General features: G+C 49.2%; 1 protein-coding gene across 1 annotated transcript in view; it reads left to right on the forward strand.

Annotated features, from left to right (window-relative positions):
• Positions 1-15,739, forward strand: part of DAAM1 (dishevelled associated activator of morphogenesis 1) — a 94,469-nt gene that overhangs the window by 58,355 nt on the left and 20,375 nt on the right. Inside the window, exons 5-16 of the mRNA XM_054161714.1 lie at positions 4,271-4,342; positions 5,680-5,774; positions 7,226-7,559; positions 8,003-8,113; positions 8,221-8,324; positions 8,743-8,809; positions 9,150-9,267; positions 9,383-9,521; positions 10,068-10,126; positions 10,463-10,650; positions 10,985-11,293; positions 11,408-11,515. Of these exons, the coding sequence (XP_054017689.1) occupies positions 4,271-4,342; positions 5,680-5,774; positions 7,226-7,559; positions 8,003-8,113; positions 8,221-8,324; positions 8,743-8,809; positions 9,150-9,267; positions 9,383-9,521; positions 10,068-10,126; positions 10,463-10,650; positions 10,985-11,293; positions 11,408-11,515 (1,704 nt within the window). The remainder of the gene's footprint in view (positions 1-4,270; positions 4,343-5,679; positions 5,775-7,225; positions 7,560-8,002; positions 8,114-8,220; positions 8,325-8,742; positions 8,810-9,149; positions 9,268-9,382; positions 9,522-10,067; positions 10,127-10,462; positions 10,651-10,984; positions 11,294-11,407; positions 11,516-15,739) is intronic.

Raw genomic sequence — 15,739 nt, forward strand, 5'->3', positions numbered from 1 at the left:
ATAGAGACATGTTGTGAGCAGGAGGGTGCATTGCTCCTGACAGCTGCATTCCTGGTGGTCAGACAGGCAGGAGTTCATGGAGATGCACCACCTAGGTGTAAATAATGGTGCACAAACACAGCCAAGACCAACCTGTGAACTGTTTTCAAGTCAGCGCTGGCTGAGCCATCACCTCCTGACACGCAGGCTCTGCAAGCGTCAGGCTTGTCACCAAGACGTGACAGATCTGGGGAGTGTGAAATTTCCCCAGGAAGAGCAAAAGGATGGTTGGAACTGGCAGATTGGTGACCCTAGCTTGGAAAAGCTCTGCTAATGAGGCAGCTTGACTGGGTGCTGCTTTACCCCGTGGCATTCGGCACCAACAGAGGTGATGGAGATTGCACCATGTAACCCCCACACCATTGCCACCATGGTGTGAAACTGCACAGTGTAGTATCCATCAGCCCCACGCATGGAGCCTGGAGCCAGAGAGACAGCAGAAGCAAGGAGAGGGGACAGTAGGGGCAAGGAGAGGGGGCAGTAGGGGCAAGGTGGTGCTGGGGTTGCAGCTGATGTGATTTGCTTTTTTGCCAGGTCCCTGGAAGGAAGAAGCGGGTGGGAAATGAAGGAGAGGACAGGTTGAAGATTACCCTTGATTGCACAGCTTTGTTGTTACAAAGTGTGTGTCCAGTGGGACTGTTTCCTGGAGAATGGTGTGGGATGTTGGTGCAGATGTTCCAAATAAGAAGAGATGCCTAGCCCTGCACTCTGCAATTACAGCCATCATCCCGCCTCTAAAAGAGCAGCTTGTAGTAAGGAGCAGCATGGCACTGGGCTGTCAGTGTGGTTTGGATCAGCTCTCACTTCTCTGCTTCCTCTGAGAAGATAGTGAACACAGCAAATACCTAAATGCAGCTCAGAGAAGAAGGAATTGGGAGATGTTTGTGTCCATGATGCCAGGCAGGATGTGATGGAGCATCTGGGAGAGCTGACATGGGCAATACTCTGTTCCGTGTCTGGTCATTCCTTGTCAAAGGCAAGCTGCAAAACTCACCCCCCCCAAAACCCACATTGGGTGCTGGTTAACCATCTTACAAGTGCACCCTTTCAACCCGTGGTGCCCAGAGAGGTTCTTTCTTCCTCCTGCCTCAGAGCAAAGCCTTGTGAGTCATTTCCCTCTGGGAGATTTCTTTACCACCACCATGGACTAAAGGACATTTATCGGTGTGCTGTAGACCATTAGCTGCAGTAATTACCACTAAGCTACATCCTGCAGTGAGCTGAGGGAAGCCCGTGCCCTGATCTTTGGCTGCTTTATTGTGTGGTCCCCCTTTGCCTGGGAAGCTGCTTTCTGATGAGCCTGCCCGGCTGCTCATCTAAATTAATGAGGTTCTGCTGCACTTAATTGAGAGTGCTCTCTAAATTGGGGGTTTCAGGGAGGAAATGCAAGAGCCTGAGGGAGCAGAGCAAAGGGAAATATTTATAATGCAGCACGTTAATTATAAATGAGCAGTTTAGCCAATTTTGTTGTTCAGCTTCCCCTCTGCCCCCTGAGACCTTTATTGTTTTGCTCCACTGCTTTTTTTCAGCCCTAAATGAGCAGCAGGTCCAGATCCCTGCTCGCCTTGCAGGTGTTCATGCCATGCAGGAAGGTCCTGGGGTATGGGATGAGCCAGACCTGGTACCTTCCCACTGTGTTTTTCAGGCCTGATCTTGTTCCTTGCCCAAATCTTGCAACTGGATCATCTGAACACCTGTGATCTGACTGACCACACAACTACAGATGGGTGTCCTTTTCCCAGCCTTTTGGGAAGGCATTGGGTTTCCTCCACTGTAGCAGAAACCTCCTTGTGGCCATGGCTTCAGGTGGCCAGATTCGATGCTGACAGGTGTCAAGTCTCTGCCTGTGGTCCCAGATGTGACCAGAAACGTGGCAGGATGGTCCTGAGTTAGTTGGAGAGGATTGCCAGTGGATGGTGAGCGGTCTTTCTGCTCCTGTGTCCTCTTGTCTTTGCAAGAGACAAGTTTTTGAGAGAAGGGAAGGTGAAGACAAGCCAGCACATTCTGGGTTTTGTACCTACAAGAAGACCAAACTCATCCTTTTCTCTTCTCATCAGCCAGCAGATGAGTATTTCTCTTTTTTAAAGCACTATTTGGACAGGACGGGGACAAGTTTGCTCATTGCTGGCAAAATCTAATTGTCAGAGCATGATTTTGAATGGTCTTCCATCCATGTAGAAGCAGGTGCTGGGACTTCCTTCAGGTTTGTTAGATCTGGCTCTGCATGGGTAGGACACTTTCAGTTCTTTTGTTTCAGAAGAATTCTTGCTTTCTGCTGATTCTTGCTTGGGTTAAAAAAAATAATACAAAGGGCAGGTGAATCAAGAGTTTTATCCAAAACCTTGGCTCTTGGCAGGAGGAGGGAAGAACAACCCAAAGTATTAAACGGAGAGCAAAAAGTGCTAAATGTAGTCTTGCTCAGGAAAGTTTTTTATTTGCTTTAAACTTGACCAGATCTGTAGAAGATTAAAGAAAAAAATGAGGCTTGTGGATGTGCATCTGTCAGCAGCAAGCCTGCCCAAGGGCATGGGCAGACAGCATGGAGAGCTGCTTGAGGTGTTCTGGTTACTGCCAGGCTGGATCACAGCAGGTTGGAGATGGCTGGACATGGCCTTGAGGATGGGTGGGCAGCTTCTCTTGGCCCTCAGCATATCACAGGTCACTTATTGCTTCCAAACTTCTTTTATCCCCATCCTGAGGCATGGCAAAGGGTCAAATCTCTGGGCATGGGCTACACTGCTCATGTGGGAACTAAATGCTGTCCAAATTACCTGGTGTTCATTCCCATGTTCTCTCACCTTGGCAAGCTTCAGCTTGGGAAGGTCAGATGCACAAACATTTCCCACATATGCCTCTTGACCATGATAAATATTTGGGCTCCTTGGGCTTGCTGAAATCAGCCAGAGGATCGGTGGTTGTCAGCATGCATGGATGTGGGAGCAGAGCTCCCACTGTCACAGGCAGTTGTGGTGCAGGATGGTTTTTGCAAACAGCTCTTCAAGCTAGGGAAGGGACAAAGCTGTGCATGCAAGTCAGGCTATGATCTGAAGATAGTTAGCAAGGAAAGAAGCCTGGGATTTGTGTGGTACTGGTTGACTCTACAGTCTGTGTGGCATTTCTGCTGTGAAGTATTTTTCTTCTTTTTGTAGAACTTTTTAGAATGCTGAGGAGAAAAGGGTTGATCTTGAAGTATTACCTAAAAATCTGCAACTTGCTCCAAGCAGCTCCTGGAGACGTGCAACATAAATTATCTGAGCTGGGCTCAGAGGCCTTTCAGTCATGTCCTACAGTGACAGAACAAGTGACAGGCATGAACTTGAACATAGGAAGTTCCATCTAAACATGAGGCACAGTTTCTTTGCTTTGAGGGTGGTAGAGAACTGGAACAGGCTGCCCAGAGAAGTGGCTGAGTCTCCATCTCTGGAGTCATTCAAAATCCACCTGGATGAGATGTGGTGTAACCTGCTCTAGGTGGACCTGCTCTGGCAGGGGTGTTGGACTAGGTGATCTCCAGAGACCCCTTCCAACCCTCACCATTCTGTGATTCTGTAACCTTTTGAGTCCCACCAGATACAGGACGTTGTAGATCAGGATGATGAAATGAGACTGTACATCATTCAGTGTCATAGATCATGGGCCCAGGTGTGACATCCTTTAACAGGGGACATTGCCAGGTACATATTCCTTCCTAACAACTAATGAAGTCCCCAGAGGAGTTGTCTGTTGTGCCCGGAGTCTGTCTTACGATGTTGGTAAGCTATGGTCCCACTCCAAGAGTGGAGCCTAGTTTGTCTCACATTTATTCACTCTTGATTACTTGTGAGAGGCTTTTTTCTTCCCCCAAAGCACGTTCATCAAGGCTGTGCAGCCAAAACTTCAAGGGTACTGTAGAGTCGGTACAAGAGAACTCTGGATGTTAGAATTTCAGTGTGGTTCCTCCAAAGCTGATAACCACAAGACTGATGCAGTATCATGGGGCAGAGTTTGGTCACAGGCAGGTGGTGTAACATAGCTGGTATATAAAATCTGCTAGTTCAATAAATCAAGTGATGTTCCCATAGCTGGAACTGTTGCTGCAGACCTCAGAATATGGAAAGTCATGCTTGTATTTATATAAAGTAATGGAAGAGCTCAAGGACACTTCAAAGGTGGTTGCTCATGAGAGGCAGCAGTTCTTAATGCTATTTCTACTTATTTGCTGTCTTTGTTTCACTTTTTTGCTCCTCTCCAGGACCAGGAAGAAAATAAAGGAGCCACCAGCTGGCCGGAGTTTTATATTGACCAGCTGAATTCCATGGCTGCTGTAAGTATTCACCCAAAGCTTTGGTGATTGTTAACCTTGAGTGTGACAGCAGATCAGCAGTGACAGTCTGCAGCACAGGCAGAGAGAGTGGCTACTGTTGTTTATAGAGGCAATACGGCCTGTTAGACTAACAGATACACCTGCAGAATTGAGATGGTCTCTGCAGCACACTGGGAACTTCATCCAAGCCCAGGCTGGAAAGCCACCAGGCTATATAGATCTCCTTTGACTGCTTCTGGCTGGCACCCAAAACACCCTCCTGCACTGAGTGACCATGGCAAAATGCAGCACTGCTGCATCCCACAAGGGCTGATGGAGCTACCATGGCTCTGGGTGCTCTCCCCTGAGCTGCCAAATGTGTTCAGATGTAATCTTATTAAATACTTTCTTGTTGATATCCTGCTGGGTGAGACAGAATTAGCTCTCTTTTTGGTTGGAAATACAATTTCCTGCAAGGCTGCACAGTTCAGAGCCCCTCCATCCTCACTCTTGCTTTTTGAGGCTGAAGGTGCCAAGGTTCATGGCCACTGCACTAGGTATGGGAGCATGGAAAATAAAAAGCAAAGCCTTTTCTTTTTTTTTTTTGCCCTGCTTTCATGGGAACAGGGTGACAAGGAAGGTAGGGCTGGGTAGGGAAGTGAGGATGGAGGGAGGAATCAGGGGTCTGCTAGCCAGAAGGGAATGTGCTGCTCCCCTCTGGGAAGACAGGAATGCCCAGGGCGGGCCATGGGCTGCCAGCTGGTTGAAGCCCTGAGCATGAGCAGAGCCTGTGATCAAAGCCAGCCAGATGCCTGGAGGGTGGCTTTGATCTCCTGACTAATTGCCAAAGCAGAGCTGGGTTAAACGTGGGGATCAGCACAGCTCTGTATCTGCTGGGACCCTTTCTCCCTCCTTTTCTTTTGCCTTGGCTGGTGCTGGCAGAGCTCACTTTGAGACCTCTGAGGACGTGGTGCCATCAGATGATGCATAACCTACCCAAAGTGTTGCTGTAGCTGTGACCTTGGTTTCATGAGCTGGGGACAGCTATCGGTACCCTGTGCATGCTCTACCCAAGAAGAGCCATGGGAGCCTGGGTCTCAGCCCCCAGTGCCAGACTGATAGCAGAATCCAGTGTGGGAGATGCCAAGGGCGTCCTGTGGACACAGCCACTGTCCCCAACCCAGATGCAGTTACCATAAGGATCTGGACTTGTAGAGTAAGTTTAGCATCCCAGATTCCCATGGCTTGGATTTTAAGGTCCCCACGGCTTTGAATAATAGGTAGCAGGCACTCCCACTTCTTGGTCACCAGCTTTCTGGGGAAACCTCCCTCTCACATCTACCTTTCTGCTTTCACAGAGGAAATCGCTGATTGCTTTGGAAAAAGAAGACGAGGAGGAGAGAAATAAAACAATTGAAAGTTTGAAGACTGCACTGCGGACTAAACCAATGAGGCAATTCTCTTCTGTTTCCTGGCTTGATAGCTGCTGTCACGGCTCTTGATTCATGTGCTCTGGCAGAGAGGGGGATAAATATAAATATAAATATAAATATAAATATAAATATAAATATAAATATAAATATAAATATAAATATAAATATAAATATATGTGGGGTGTCCTCAGGAGAAGGGAGGCCAGGACCCTGAAATACCACTTGCTTTTTTTGATTCACCTTCTGTCATTTTATTCCTTTATCCTCAGTCTTTTTGGTGACCTGGTCTGGTTATGGAAGAAACAGTTACTGCCTGTAATTGCATTCCTGTCTTCTGGTTCTCTTGTGCAATAGTTCTAGTGATGGTACTTGGTCAGAAATTTCCAGGGTTGAGGGTGAGCACCCAATATCCATGGAACCTGGAGATCTTGGGTGCTGCCTTCCCATAGCCCCTGGGAGCAGAACTGGTACTCAGACATGAAACTTTCAAAAGTCCTTGAGAGTGGTATGTGAGCCTGTCTCACTGGAAGTCAGAAGGATCCAGTAGGCTTTATAGACAATGATACCTGTTGGACCTGCTCTTGCTCCCAGGGAAGTGAACATTGGTTTCCTGTTGACTCTGGCTATAAGAGCAGGCTTTGAAGCAGAGAAATCAGTTTTCCTTCAGCCTGCAATTAGCCCTTTGGTTGCTATGCATCAGCATGGCCTGTTTCGAATTAAAATCATCCCAGTGCTGGGATGTTCTTGACTCATTTGCTTTCCGAGCCCATGCCTTCCACCAAACCAGAATACACCCAGCCTGGATGGCACCGGGCAGAGAGGTCCTAAACCGCGTTATGTCTGCCTGCTCTAGTGAATCTGCCTGGGGCACTGCTGTGCACTTGCTGTCTGCTTTGTGTTAGTGACATTATAAATCACCATAAAAATCAGAAATCCCTTAAAATTGGTGAGATGTTCTTAAGGGAGGAGAGGCATGTGTATGGTGAGGTAAGAAGCAGAAAGTCTGACAGGCATCATGGACGTAGGCTTGGTTGACATTGGAGTGTCTGGGGCTGATAAGGTGAGTCCTAGGCCTTGGGAGCTTGTTCCAGTCCTGTGCAAAACTGGTCCCAAGTAAGTAGGTTGTAAGACTTAGGTTGGAGGCGAGGAAGGTTTTGCAGCAGTGTGGCTGCAAACTCCTATAACCTCCCTGGGGCTTGTGCTAGTGGTTGGCTAAGCTGGTCCTCTTCCAAAATAATCTTGTGCAGTTGATGCCTGGTTGCCAATGCTACTGGTCACCGATTAAACTGATTTTTACAACCCCATGCCTGTCTGGATTGCAGGAGTCCTGTGGGCCTTCTGCTCTCCAAAATCCAGGATAAAAATACATGAGAAAGTCCTGGGTTTACAGCAACAGCCAAATCAGCTCTCTTTGTGGGTAATAAAGTCGCTTAGCAATTGGTTTTAAAGCTAAACCCCCTCTTTGTGACAGGTTTGTAACCCGATTCATCGACCTGGATGGCTTGTCGTGTATTCTGAACTTTCTGAAAAGCATGGACTATGAGACAGCAGAGTCTCGGATACATACCTCGCTCATTGGATGTATAAAAGCACTAATGAACAACTCCCTGGGCCGGGCTCACGTCCTGGCCCATTCGGAGAGCATTAATGTAATCGCTCAGAGTCTGAGCACGGAGAACATTAAGACGAAGGTGGCAGTGCTGGAAATCATGGGCGCTGTGTGCCTGGTTCCTGGGGGCCACAAAAAGGTACTGGAGGCGATGCTGCACTACCAGAAATACGCCAGCGAACGGACTCGTTTTCAGGTAGGTGGGGCTCTACTTGCCCCTCAGCTCACAAAAATCACCATTACCATTTCCTCCTGGATATTCTGCTCACAAATGCTCTATTCTGGCTGTTTGCAATTTAGATCCTCTGGGAATTACCCCAGAACCATATTTGATGAGATCTGCAGCTGAGCAGAGAGTGAGGAACCAGTTACTTAAGGCAGTATTTCCTCCACCAAAATGGGCAAGGTCACTGGGACCACAGCTCTGCAAGGCTGCAGCACATCTGGGTGGGCTGATGTTAGCCAAAAACAGGTGCTGGAGTGGGCTGTGTTACAGCAGGCAGCAGCTGATGGACCATCACCAGTGGGTTGCTACAGGGGCTGTAGGAACCTTCCAAAGAGTTGTTCCTCCCTGTGTCCCCTGGCCATTTGTGCAGCACTGGGGCTGTCCCTGGGTGTTAACTGATGTGTATTTGGCAGACGCTGATCAATGACTTGGACAAGAGCACGGGGAGGTATCGAGATGAAGTGAGCCTCAAGACAGCCATCATGTCCTTCATCAATGCAGTCCTGAGCCAGGGGGCAGGCGTGGTGAGCACTGGGGCTCTTGGAGAGGGAGGTGTTCAGTGTGTTTTATTTCTAGATGCTTGCTGAGAACATGCACCTTGCTGTGCTGACCCCACAACTGTCTCTTGCAGGAAAGCCTGGATTTCAGACTCCATCTGAGATATGAGTTTCTCATGCTTGGGATCCAGCCAGTCATTGATAAACTGAGAGAGCATGAAAATTCAACCCTTGACCGGTGAGTAGTGACCTGTAGCCCACTGGTTATTTTTGCCCTTGCTTTGCACCCTTGCTGTCTGATTTCTGGACTTGGCCTTTGGGGAAAACATCTGGGCCTAGACTTGTCCCTTTTGATGAAATTCATTGCTATTGCTAGGGAAGGAGAGGAAAACCCTGGCATGGTTTCACTGCACTCTAATGCAGGGTTGAGCTGGAAAGAATCCCCATCAGGGGGTTCAGGATACTGCTGTGCCTCCCCTTCTCATCTGGAAGGGCTCCTTGGATAGGCTGTAATGACTCAAGACTGAAGATCCAGTCAATGTTTCAAGGCCTGCTTGTCTCTGGGCTGCTGCCAGGCTGGCTGTCTTCTATTTGTTACTAGTCACGTTTGCACCTGCTTCTAACAGTCTTGTTTTTTCCCCCCTTTCCTTCCTCAGGCACTTAGATTTTTTTGAAATGCTTAGAAATGAAGACGAACTGGAATTTGCCAAAAGATTTGAGCTGGTAAGTATGAATGTTGCTGATGCAAGCTCTGCCACTCAATATCATGGTTCCTTTTAAAAGCACCTGCTTGGCTTGGGATGAACTGTGGTCTTTTCAATAAAATTTGGAGGTTGGTAATCTGTCTCCTCTTGCCCTGCTCCATTGCAACCTCCATCCTACAGCTTGCTTCATCCCCCTTCTCTAGCTGCTGACCAGCACTGTTTGCCCCTTGCAGGGCATTAGGGCTCATCTGTCCATCAGGCGTGTGATGAGGATAGCCTGTGGGGTTTGGAGCTGAGACTTGGGAAACAGGGAGTGCCGTTACCAGTCCAATCTGATCTGGCTTTGCTGCTGTCTGCAGGTCCACATCGACACTAAAAGTGCGACTCAGATGTTTGAGCTGACAAGGAAGAGGCTGACGCACACCGAGGCGTACCCGCACTTTATGTCTATCCTGCACCACTGTCTCCAAATGCCTTGTGAGTCCTGGCGGAAACCCAGGCTGCTGGGGGCTTGGCAGTCCACATCTCCTCCACATGGGTGGCAGCAACCTCCCTGCTGCTCCACTCGCTCTCTCTCCTTCTTCCCCTCCAGATAAACGAAGCGGCAACACTGTGCAGTACTGGCTGCTGCTCGACAGGATCGTGCAGCAGATTGTCATCCAGAGTGATAAAGGGCAGGACCCTGATGCCACTCCCCTAGAAAACTTCAATATTAAAAACGTTGTCCGAATGTAAGTGCTCACCTGCCTTTCTTGAGGCTGGATGTTGAGCAGCACCAACATGGGCTGCTGTGGCTTTGATGCCTCCTGCTCTGATATCACTTTGACCTCTTAAGTACAAAGTGCAGCTCAAGCTCCGTGTCCCTAGTATACTGTTTCTCCCAACTGCTGTCTCTGTTACTTACTCTTCATTTACTGTCACCTGGTTGGGTGACTGCTTCTCAGCTGGATAAGCCAGCATCCCTGGATGTGTTGAGAAAGCACTGCATCCCATCCTCCAAAACCCTGCTTAGGGAAGGCAGAATGGAGATGTTGGAAATAACTGGTTTGGGAGCCTTCAAGATCAAAACTCGATGGGGCCCTGAGCAAACTGATCTAGTTGGAGATGTCCCTGCTCACTGCAGGGGGATTGGACAAGATGACCTTCAAGGGTCCCTTCCAACCCAGTGCATTCCATGATTCTGTGATTCTAAACTCTGCTGCTTGTTTCTTGCTAGTGATGGTCACTTGTTTACTGCAGTAGGATTGTCTCACATGCTATGTGTCTTTTCCTTTTAGGTTAGTCAATGAAAATGAAGTGAAACAGTGGAAAGAACAAGCAGAAAAAATGCGAAAAGGTGAGCAATGGAGAGATCTGTGGTGGTCACTTTAACCTTAGTCCTCATGGTGAGCTAAACAAAGAACATGTGGCTGTATGCAGCTGGATAGACTCTCCTGGCTTCGTTGAGTGGCTGAGATACCACACTGTGGGGCTTACAGGAGAAATGGGCACAGCAGATACTCATGTTTCCATGGGGAGGCCCAGGCCAGGGAATTAAGGCACAGCACATGCTCCCTTTCCTGAAGTGCACAGCTTCTTTGCAGTGCAGCGTGGGGGTTTAGTCCCCTGGATGATGCCATTCGCCAAAGGGGAGTGATTGTTACTCAGAAGTGGTCTCCTGGGACTGTTTCAGAGCACACTGAGCTTCAGCAGAAGCTGGAGAAAAAGGAGCGTGAGTGTGATGCCAAGGCCCAGGAGAAGGAAGAGATGATGCAGACGCTGAACAAGATGAAGGAGAAGCTGGAGAAGGAGTCCAGCGAGCACAAGCAGGTCAAGCAGCAGGTGGCAGATCTCACAGCACAACTCCACGAGATGAGCAGGGTGAGGCTCTGAACCTCTTCCCCATTGTTGCCCTGTTCCAAACCTCCTGCAAACACAATGGGGTGATTTCTGGAGACTGAGCTGCATGGGAGGCTGAGAAAGGTCCTTGCTGGGTGACACCAAGATATCTGTCCCTCATGATGGTATGATTTTGCCTCTCCAGCTGCATCAGATTTCAGTCAGAAGTGCTGAAGCCTTTGAGTGCTTCCTGTGCTGGTTAAATTTATTAAATTAAATTCCTGTGCTGGTTAAATCAAACATCAGCACAGGCAAGATTCTTGGGTGGTGTCCCCCAGCTCTGTATGACCAGTCCCCCTTTTTCTTTCTTTCCCAGAGGGCAATCTGTGCTGCTGGTCCTGGAGGACCACCCTTGCCACCAGGAGCTCCTGGTGGCCCTTTACCTTCTCCAGCTCCTGGATCACTTCTTCCTCCTCCACCACCACCACCACCCCCAGGGGGATGTCCCCCACCACCTCCCCCACCCCCACCCCCTCCAGGTGGTCCCCCACCTCCCCCTGGTCCTCCACCCCTGGATGGGGTGATGCCTCCACCTGGAGCACCTCTGGGCTTCACCCTCAAGAAGAAGAGCATCCCACAGCCAACAAATGCCCTCAAGTCCTTCAACTGGTCCAAGCTGCCAGAGGTAAGCTAAGCAATAGTTTGGGCAGTGAAAACACAGGTAGCAGATGGCCACCTGATGAAGTGAGGGCAGGTGGGTAGGGGGCCATCGACCTGCAATGCTCCTGATATCTTGCAGAACAAGCTGGCAGGAACCGTGTGGACCGACATAGATGATGCAAAAGTGTTCAAAGTCCTGGACCTCGAAGACCTGGAAAGGACATTCTCTGCCTACCAAAGACAGCAGGTAAAGGCTGGGCCTGGGGCACAGGCAGGGGTCTGGGCAAGGCATCACCCTTATGGGATCACATGGTTTCACTTGTGGTCTCCAAACACATCTCATTATTTCATCTCAACACCTTGTTTGTCATATAACTTGGTCTGCTTTGTTCTCTCATTCACATTCTGGTGCCTTTGTGCTGATGTGGCCATTCAGGGCTTGGTGTGCCTGGTTTTACCCCAGCCCATGCACCTGCCCATATATGTCACCAAAAAAGAAAACAAAACCAAAAATGAGACAGAGAAGGTATGAAAATAGCCCCCATATGTGGCCACAGTTGGGTAATATTTTTGGATTGCTCTTAACAGCAACTGCTTCATGTCTCTGTATTGGGTGGAAAATTTCTGTCCCTCTCTGGCCGAGAAGAACTAAGTTCTGCCCACATCTACCATGGGTGGATCTCTTCTTTTATTTTTGTAGTGAGCCCAGAGCAAAATTTGAGCTTTGAACAAAAAAGCAAATCCCAAACCAAAATAATGACACTGCAGTCACCAGTCCCTGCTTTTTAATCTCCTGCTGAAGCAATATGGCCCCAGTTTGTAAGGCATCAAAGCACACAAAGAAAATTAGACACTTGTTTTACCCCAGGCAGGACCACTATGGGCAAAAGCAATGAGTTTTTCAACAAGGCAGGAGAAAAAGCAAGGAGAGAGGCTGAAGAAGTCATGTTCATAGAATCATACAATCATAGAATGCACCAGGTTGGAATGGACCCTCAAAAGTCATCTTGTCCAACCCCCATGCAATGAGCAGGGACATTAACTAGATCAGGTTGCTCAAGGCCTCATCAAGTTGGACTTGAATGGCTCCAGGGATGAGGCCTCCTCCACCACATCTCTGGGCAACCTGTTCCAGTGTTTCACTACCCTCACCTGCTGAATGTCTGACTGTGTGTCTGGGAGGAGAGGACGGGCTGTCCTGCTCTTGCCAGACTCAGACACAGGGACAATGCCAGGAAGGAGTGGACGTGACACATAAGCTCCTTAGGCAATGTGAGAGTTTAATCTCTTCCAGAGGCTACTTGAGGGAAAGATCAGGGTGGATTTGAGCAGAGCAAATACAGGAGTGACCCACCAGAAGTATGTGGTACCCCAGTGTGTTTTGGGAATAGGTGACCACAATGCTGGCTCTTCCCCCCAGTGCTTTTCGAGCTTGACTCATGCCTACTGAAGGGCATGTCTGCAGATGAGATGGAAAGGGAGGGGAAGCAAGAATAGAAACCTGGTGTGTCAGCGGGATGGTTTGCCCTCTGGCTTGCCTGCTTGAGTCCGTGAATCACCTGGTGTGTTGCGGATTAGTGCCAGACAGGAATGTAAAAATAATTTGGCTTGGCCGAGGTCCTGTTGGGTGAAGTGGCTGATTGGATTCAGGGCCAGCAAGAAGGGGTAGATAATGCACTGCAAGGAGTGCTTGTGACATGGGCTGCTACGCCAGATAAGATGAGGACAAAAAGTGGCAGCCACGGACTGGCATGGGGCTAGCCCTGGGTGGCCTGCTCTAGTGTTCCACTACCCTCATGGTGCAGAACATGTTCCTAACATCCAATCTTAATCTGCTCTTCTCTGTTTTGAAGCCATCCCCTTTTGTCCTATCACTGCAGGCCTTTGTAAACAGTCTCTCTCCATCCTTCTTATAGGCCCCTTTCAGGTACTGGGAGGCTGCTATTAGGTCTCCTCAGAGCATCCTCTTTTCCCAGCTGAACAACCCCAGCTCCCTCAGCCTGTCTTTGTAGCAGAGTTGCTCCAAACCCCTGATCATTTTCATGGCCTTGCTCTGGACCTACTCCATCAGGTCCATGTCCTTCCTGTATTGAGATGCTTTGGAAACATCTGGAAAGACATTTGGGAAAGAGAAGGTGAAAGCTCACCTGTGAGATGCTGCTGGGGCTTGAGCCTCCTTTGAGAGCAAGACACATGAGTTCCTTGTGGCTCATCCAGATGCCATAGTAACACCAGTTTGTGGTGGTTAAGTGATGGAACACATTCTCCTTAACCCAAAGGCATGTGATTGCTCACCTCCAAGTCCCTAGGGTTCTCCCACTTGCAGTCCCAGCATGGGGATGGGGTGCCTGGCTGTGTGCCCCAGTGTTGCTGGCAGCACAGATCTGCAGACAACTGCTGAGAGCACACCAGCAGACAGGGTTAGATGTTGTCCTCCTTGAAAGAACACACACACCACGGGACACTTCACACATGGTGTGGGGCTGGGAGAGCTCCATGGGAATGGCCTGTCCCTGCAGGGGAGAGTGATGAACTAATGCCTTAATAATTTGCAGTGGTTTTGATCTCCAGCAAAAGCTGGTTTCTGTTCTGAGCAAGCAGTGGAGGAGCAGGGATTTCTCCTCCCTGCTCCTGTCCTTGTCTGAAAATAGCTTCCTTGGTGATACAATGTGGGACATTGGGGGCTGCCTGCTTGCCTGTGCCCCAAGCAAACTGGCACTTCAAAACCTCACAGTCAGGTGGTACACTGCTGTGGCAAATGTCCCAGAAGGGTTTTGGAGCAGTGTACCTGGGTGTGCATGGTGCAGAGAGCTCCCAGACCCCCCCCAGAAGTAGCTGTTGCAGGGCTGCTGTTGATAGGACTGGGTTATTTTTATTGCCATAGTGCCTGGAATCCCTGAGTGGTGCCCAGACTCAAAACTTGATGATGTACTTCATTTTAAGTATCTCTTTAAATGCTTTTTCTGTGTCACAGGCTGGGAGGTAAAGGTGAGCTCTCCAGCTCTTGGGAAAGGGCATTTCCATGCAGGGAGGGCAGGAGCTCTTTGGGCTTCCTGGGGCTCATCTCCTGTGCTGTCAAGAGAGACTGTATCCTCCCCATCCTCCCTGCTGAGCCTGTGCTCATGTCCCTGTCCCCAGAGAAGAGCTCAGCCTCACAGGTACAGAATACCAGCCTTTACCAGCCTTGGCAGTTATAACAGAAAAACCTGCAGGAGCCCTTTATTCTGGTTATGGCATGAGGACAGTAGCTGCTTAAGGACTTGCATGCAGTGATGGAGAATACCACATCTAGGTCATCAAGACTTAAATGCACTACACAGAGGTCTGCTCTTCTGTTGGAGATGTTTTGAGAGCTTGCAAGGGGGAGGAGGCTGGAAGTGACACTGATAAGTGGCAGTGACATGGCTGGGGCAGTCCTGGCAGATCTTGCAGCTGTGAGTGATGTAAAAGACCCAAAGCCAAGTGGAAAAAAATGTGTGTTGTTGAACCAGGGGCTTAGCAGTGAGCTGAGAAAGAATTCATCTCCTGAAAAGGGATGAAAGAAGAAAAGCCTCCAGCTCCTCCGTGCAAGCAAGCGTGACCCTGTGCAGGATTCAGGGGCAACAGGGATGGGGAATGTTTGTGGATATGGTGACAGCAGATTTAAAGCTGCCTCTCCTTGCACCACTGTCCTGCAGCAGAGGCTAAGCACAGTTCATGTGAGGGAAAGGGGCAGGGATGAGCTTGGTCTGAGGCATCCTTGACAACTGTGACTGATCTGTGGAGTTAGTTCTGCCTTTGCAGTGGCCAGTCCAGCTAAACTGTATGATTATGGTACATCTGAAGTACAGCACTGGCAGCTTAATTGGTCTTATTCAGGGTCTGCAGATCCCCATTGCCAGTGCTTCTGGTGTGGTAGCACTGCTGGAGCTCTGCTCCTGGGGATGGTTGTGGCAGCTCTTCAATACATTTTTACAGAAATGGGTGCAGTGCTGCCTTGGAGAGGACCACTTGGTGTTGTGCCAGGCTATCTATATCACTCCCCATGGTTGCTCGTACTCTGACAAAGAGAGGGTCAGTTGCTTCTTTTTTCCTGGCACATCTTGTTCTGCTTTATGGAAACAATGTTTCTGTAGGTTCAAGGAAATCCCTGGCACGTTGGTTTTAAGCCTGAGATCTTACAGTTGGCACAGCTCAGCCCCCAGTGGATGCCAGTCCCCCAGTCCTGGGTGTTCAGTGACATCTAATGGAGCCTTTTCCCATCCTTGTGCCCAAAGCCACATGTGGGTCCTGGGATGATGCAGATTTAGCACCTGGTCAGGGGAAAACCTGTGTAAACAAGGTTTGACTTTAAAAAGGCTTCAGTGATGGGGCTGTGGGTGGGGGTGACCAACTTGAATGAGGCACATGGATCACTTTGCACAGAGGTGCTGGAGGGAGCAACCCTTGTAAACTAACCGTGTTTGGGCCCATCTACCCCTTCCACTCGCTG

The sequence above is a fragment of the Dryobates pubescens genome, chromosome 5, assembly GCF_014839835.1.
Source record: "Dryobates pubescens isolate bDryPub1 chromosome 5, bDryPub1.pri, whole genome shotgun sequence".
Taxonomy (NCBI): Eukaryota; Metazoa; Chordata; class Aves; order Piciformes; family Picidae; genus Dryobates; species Dryobates pubescens.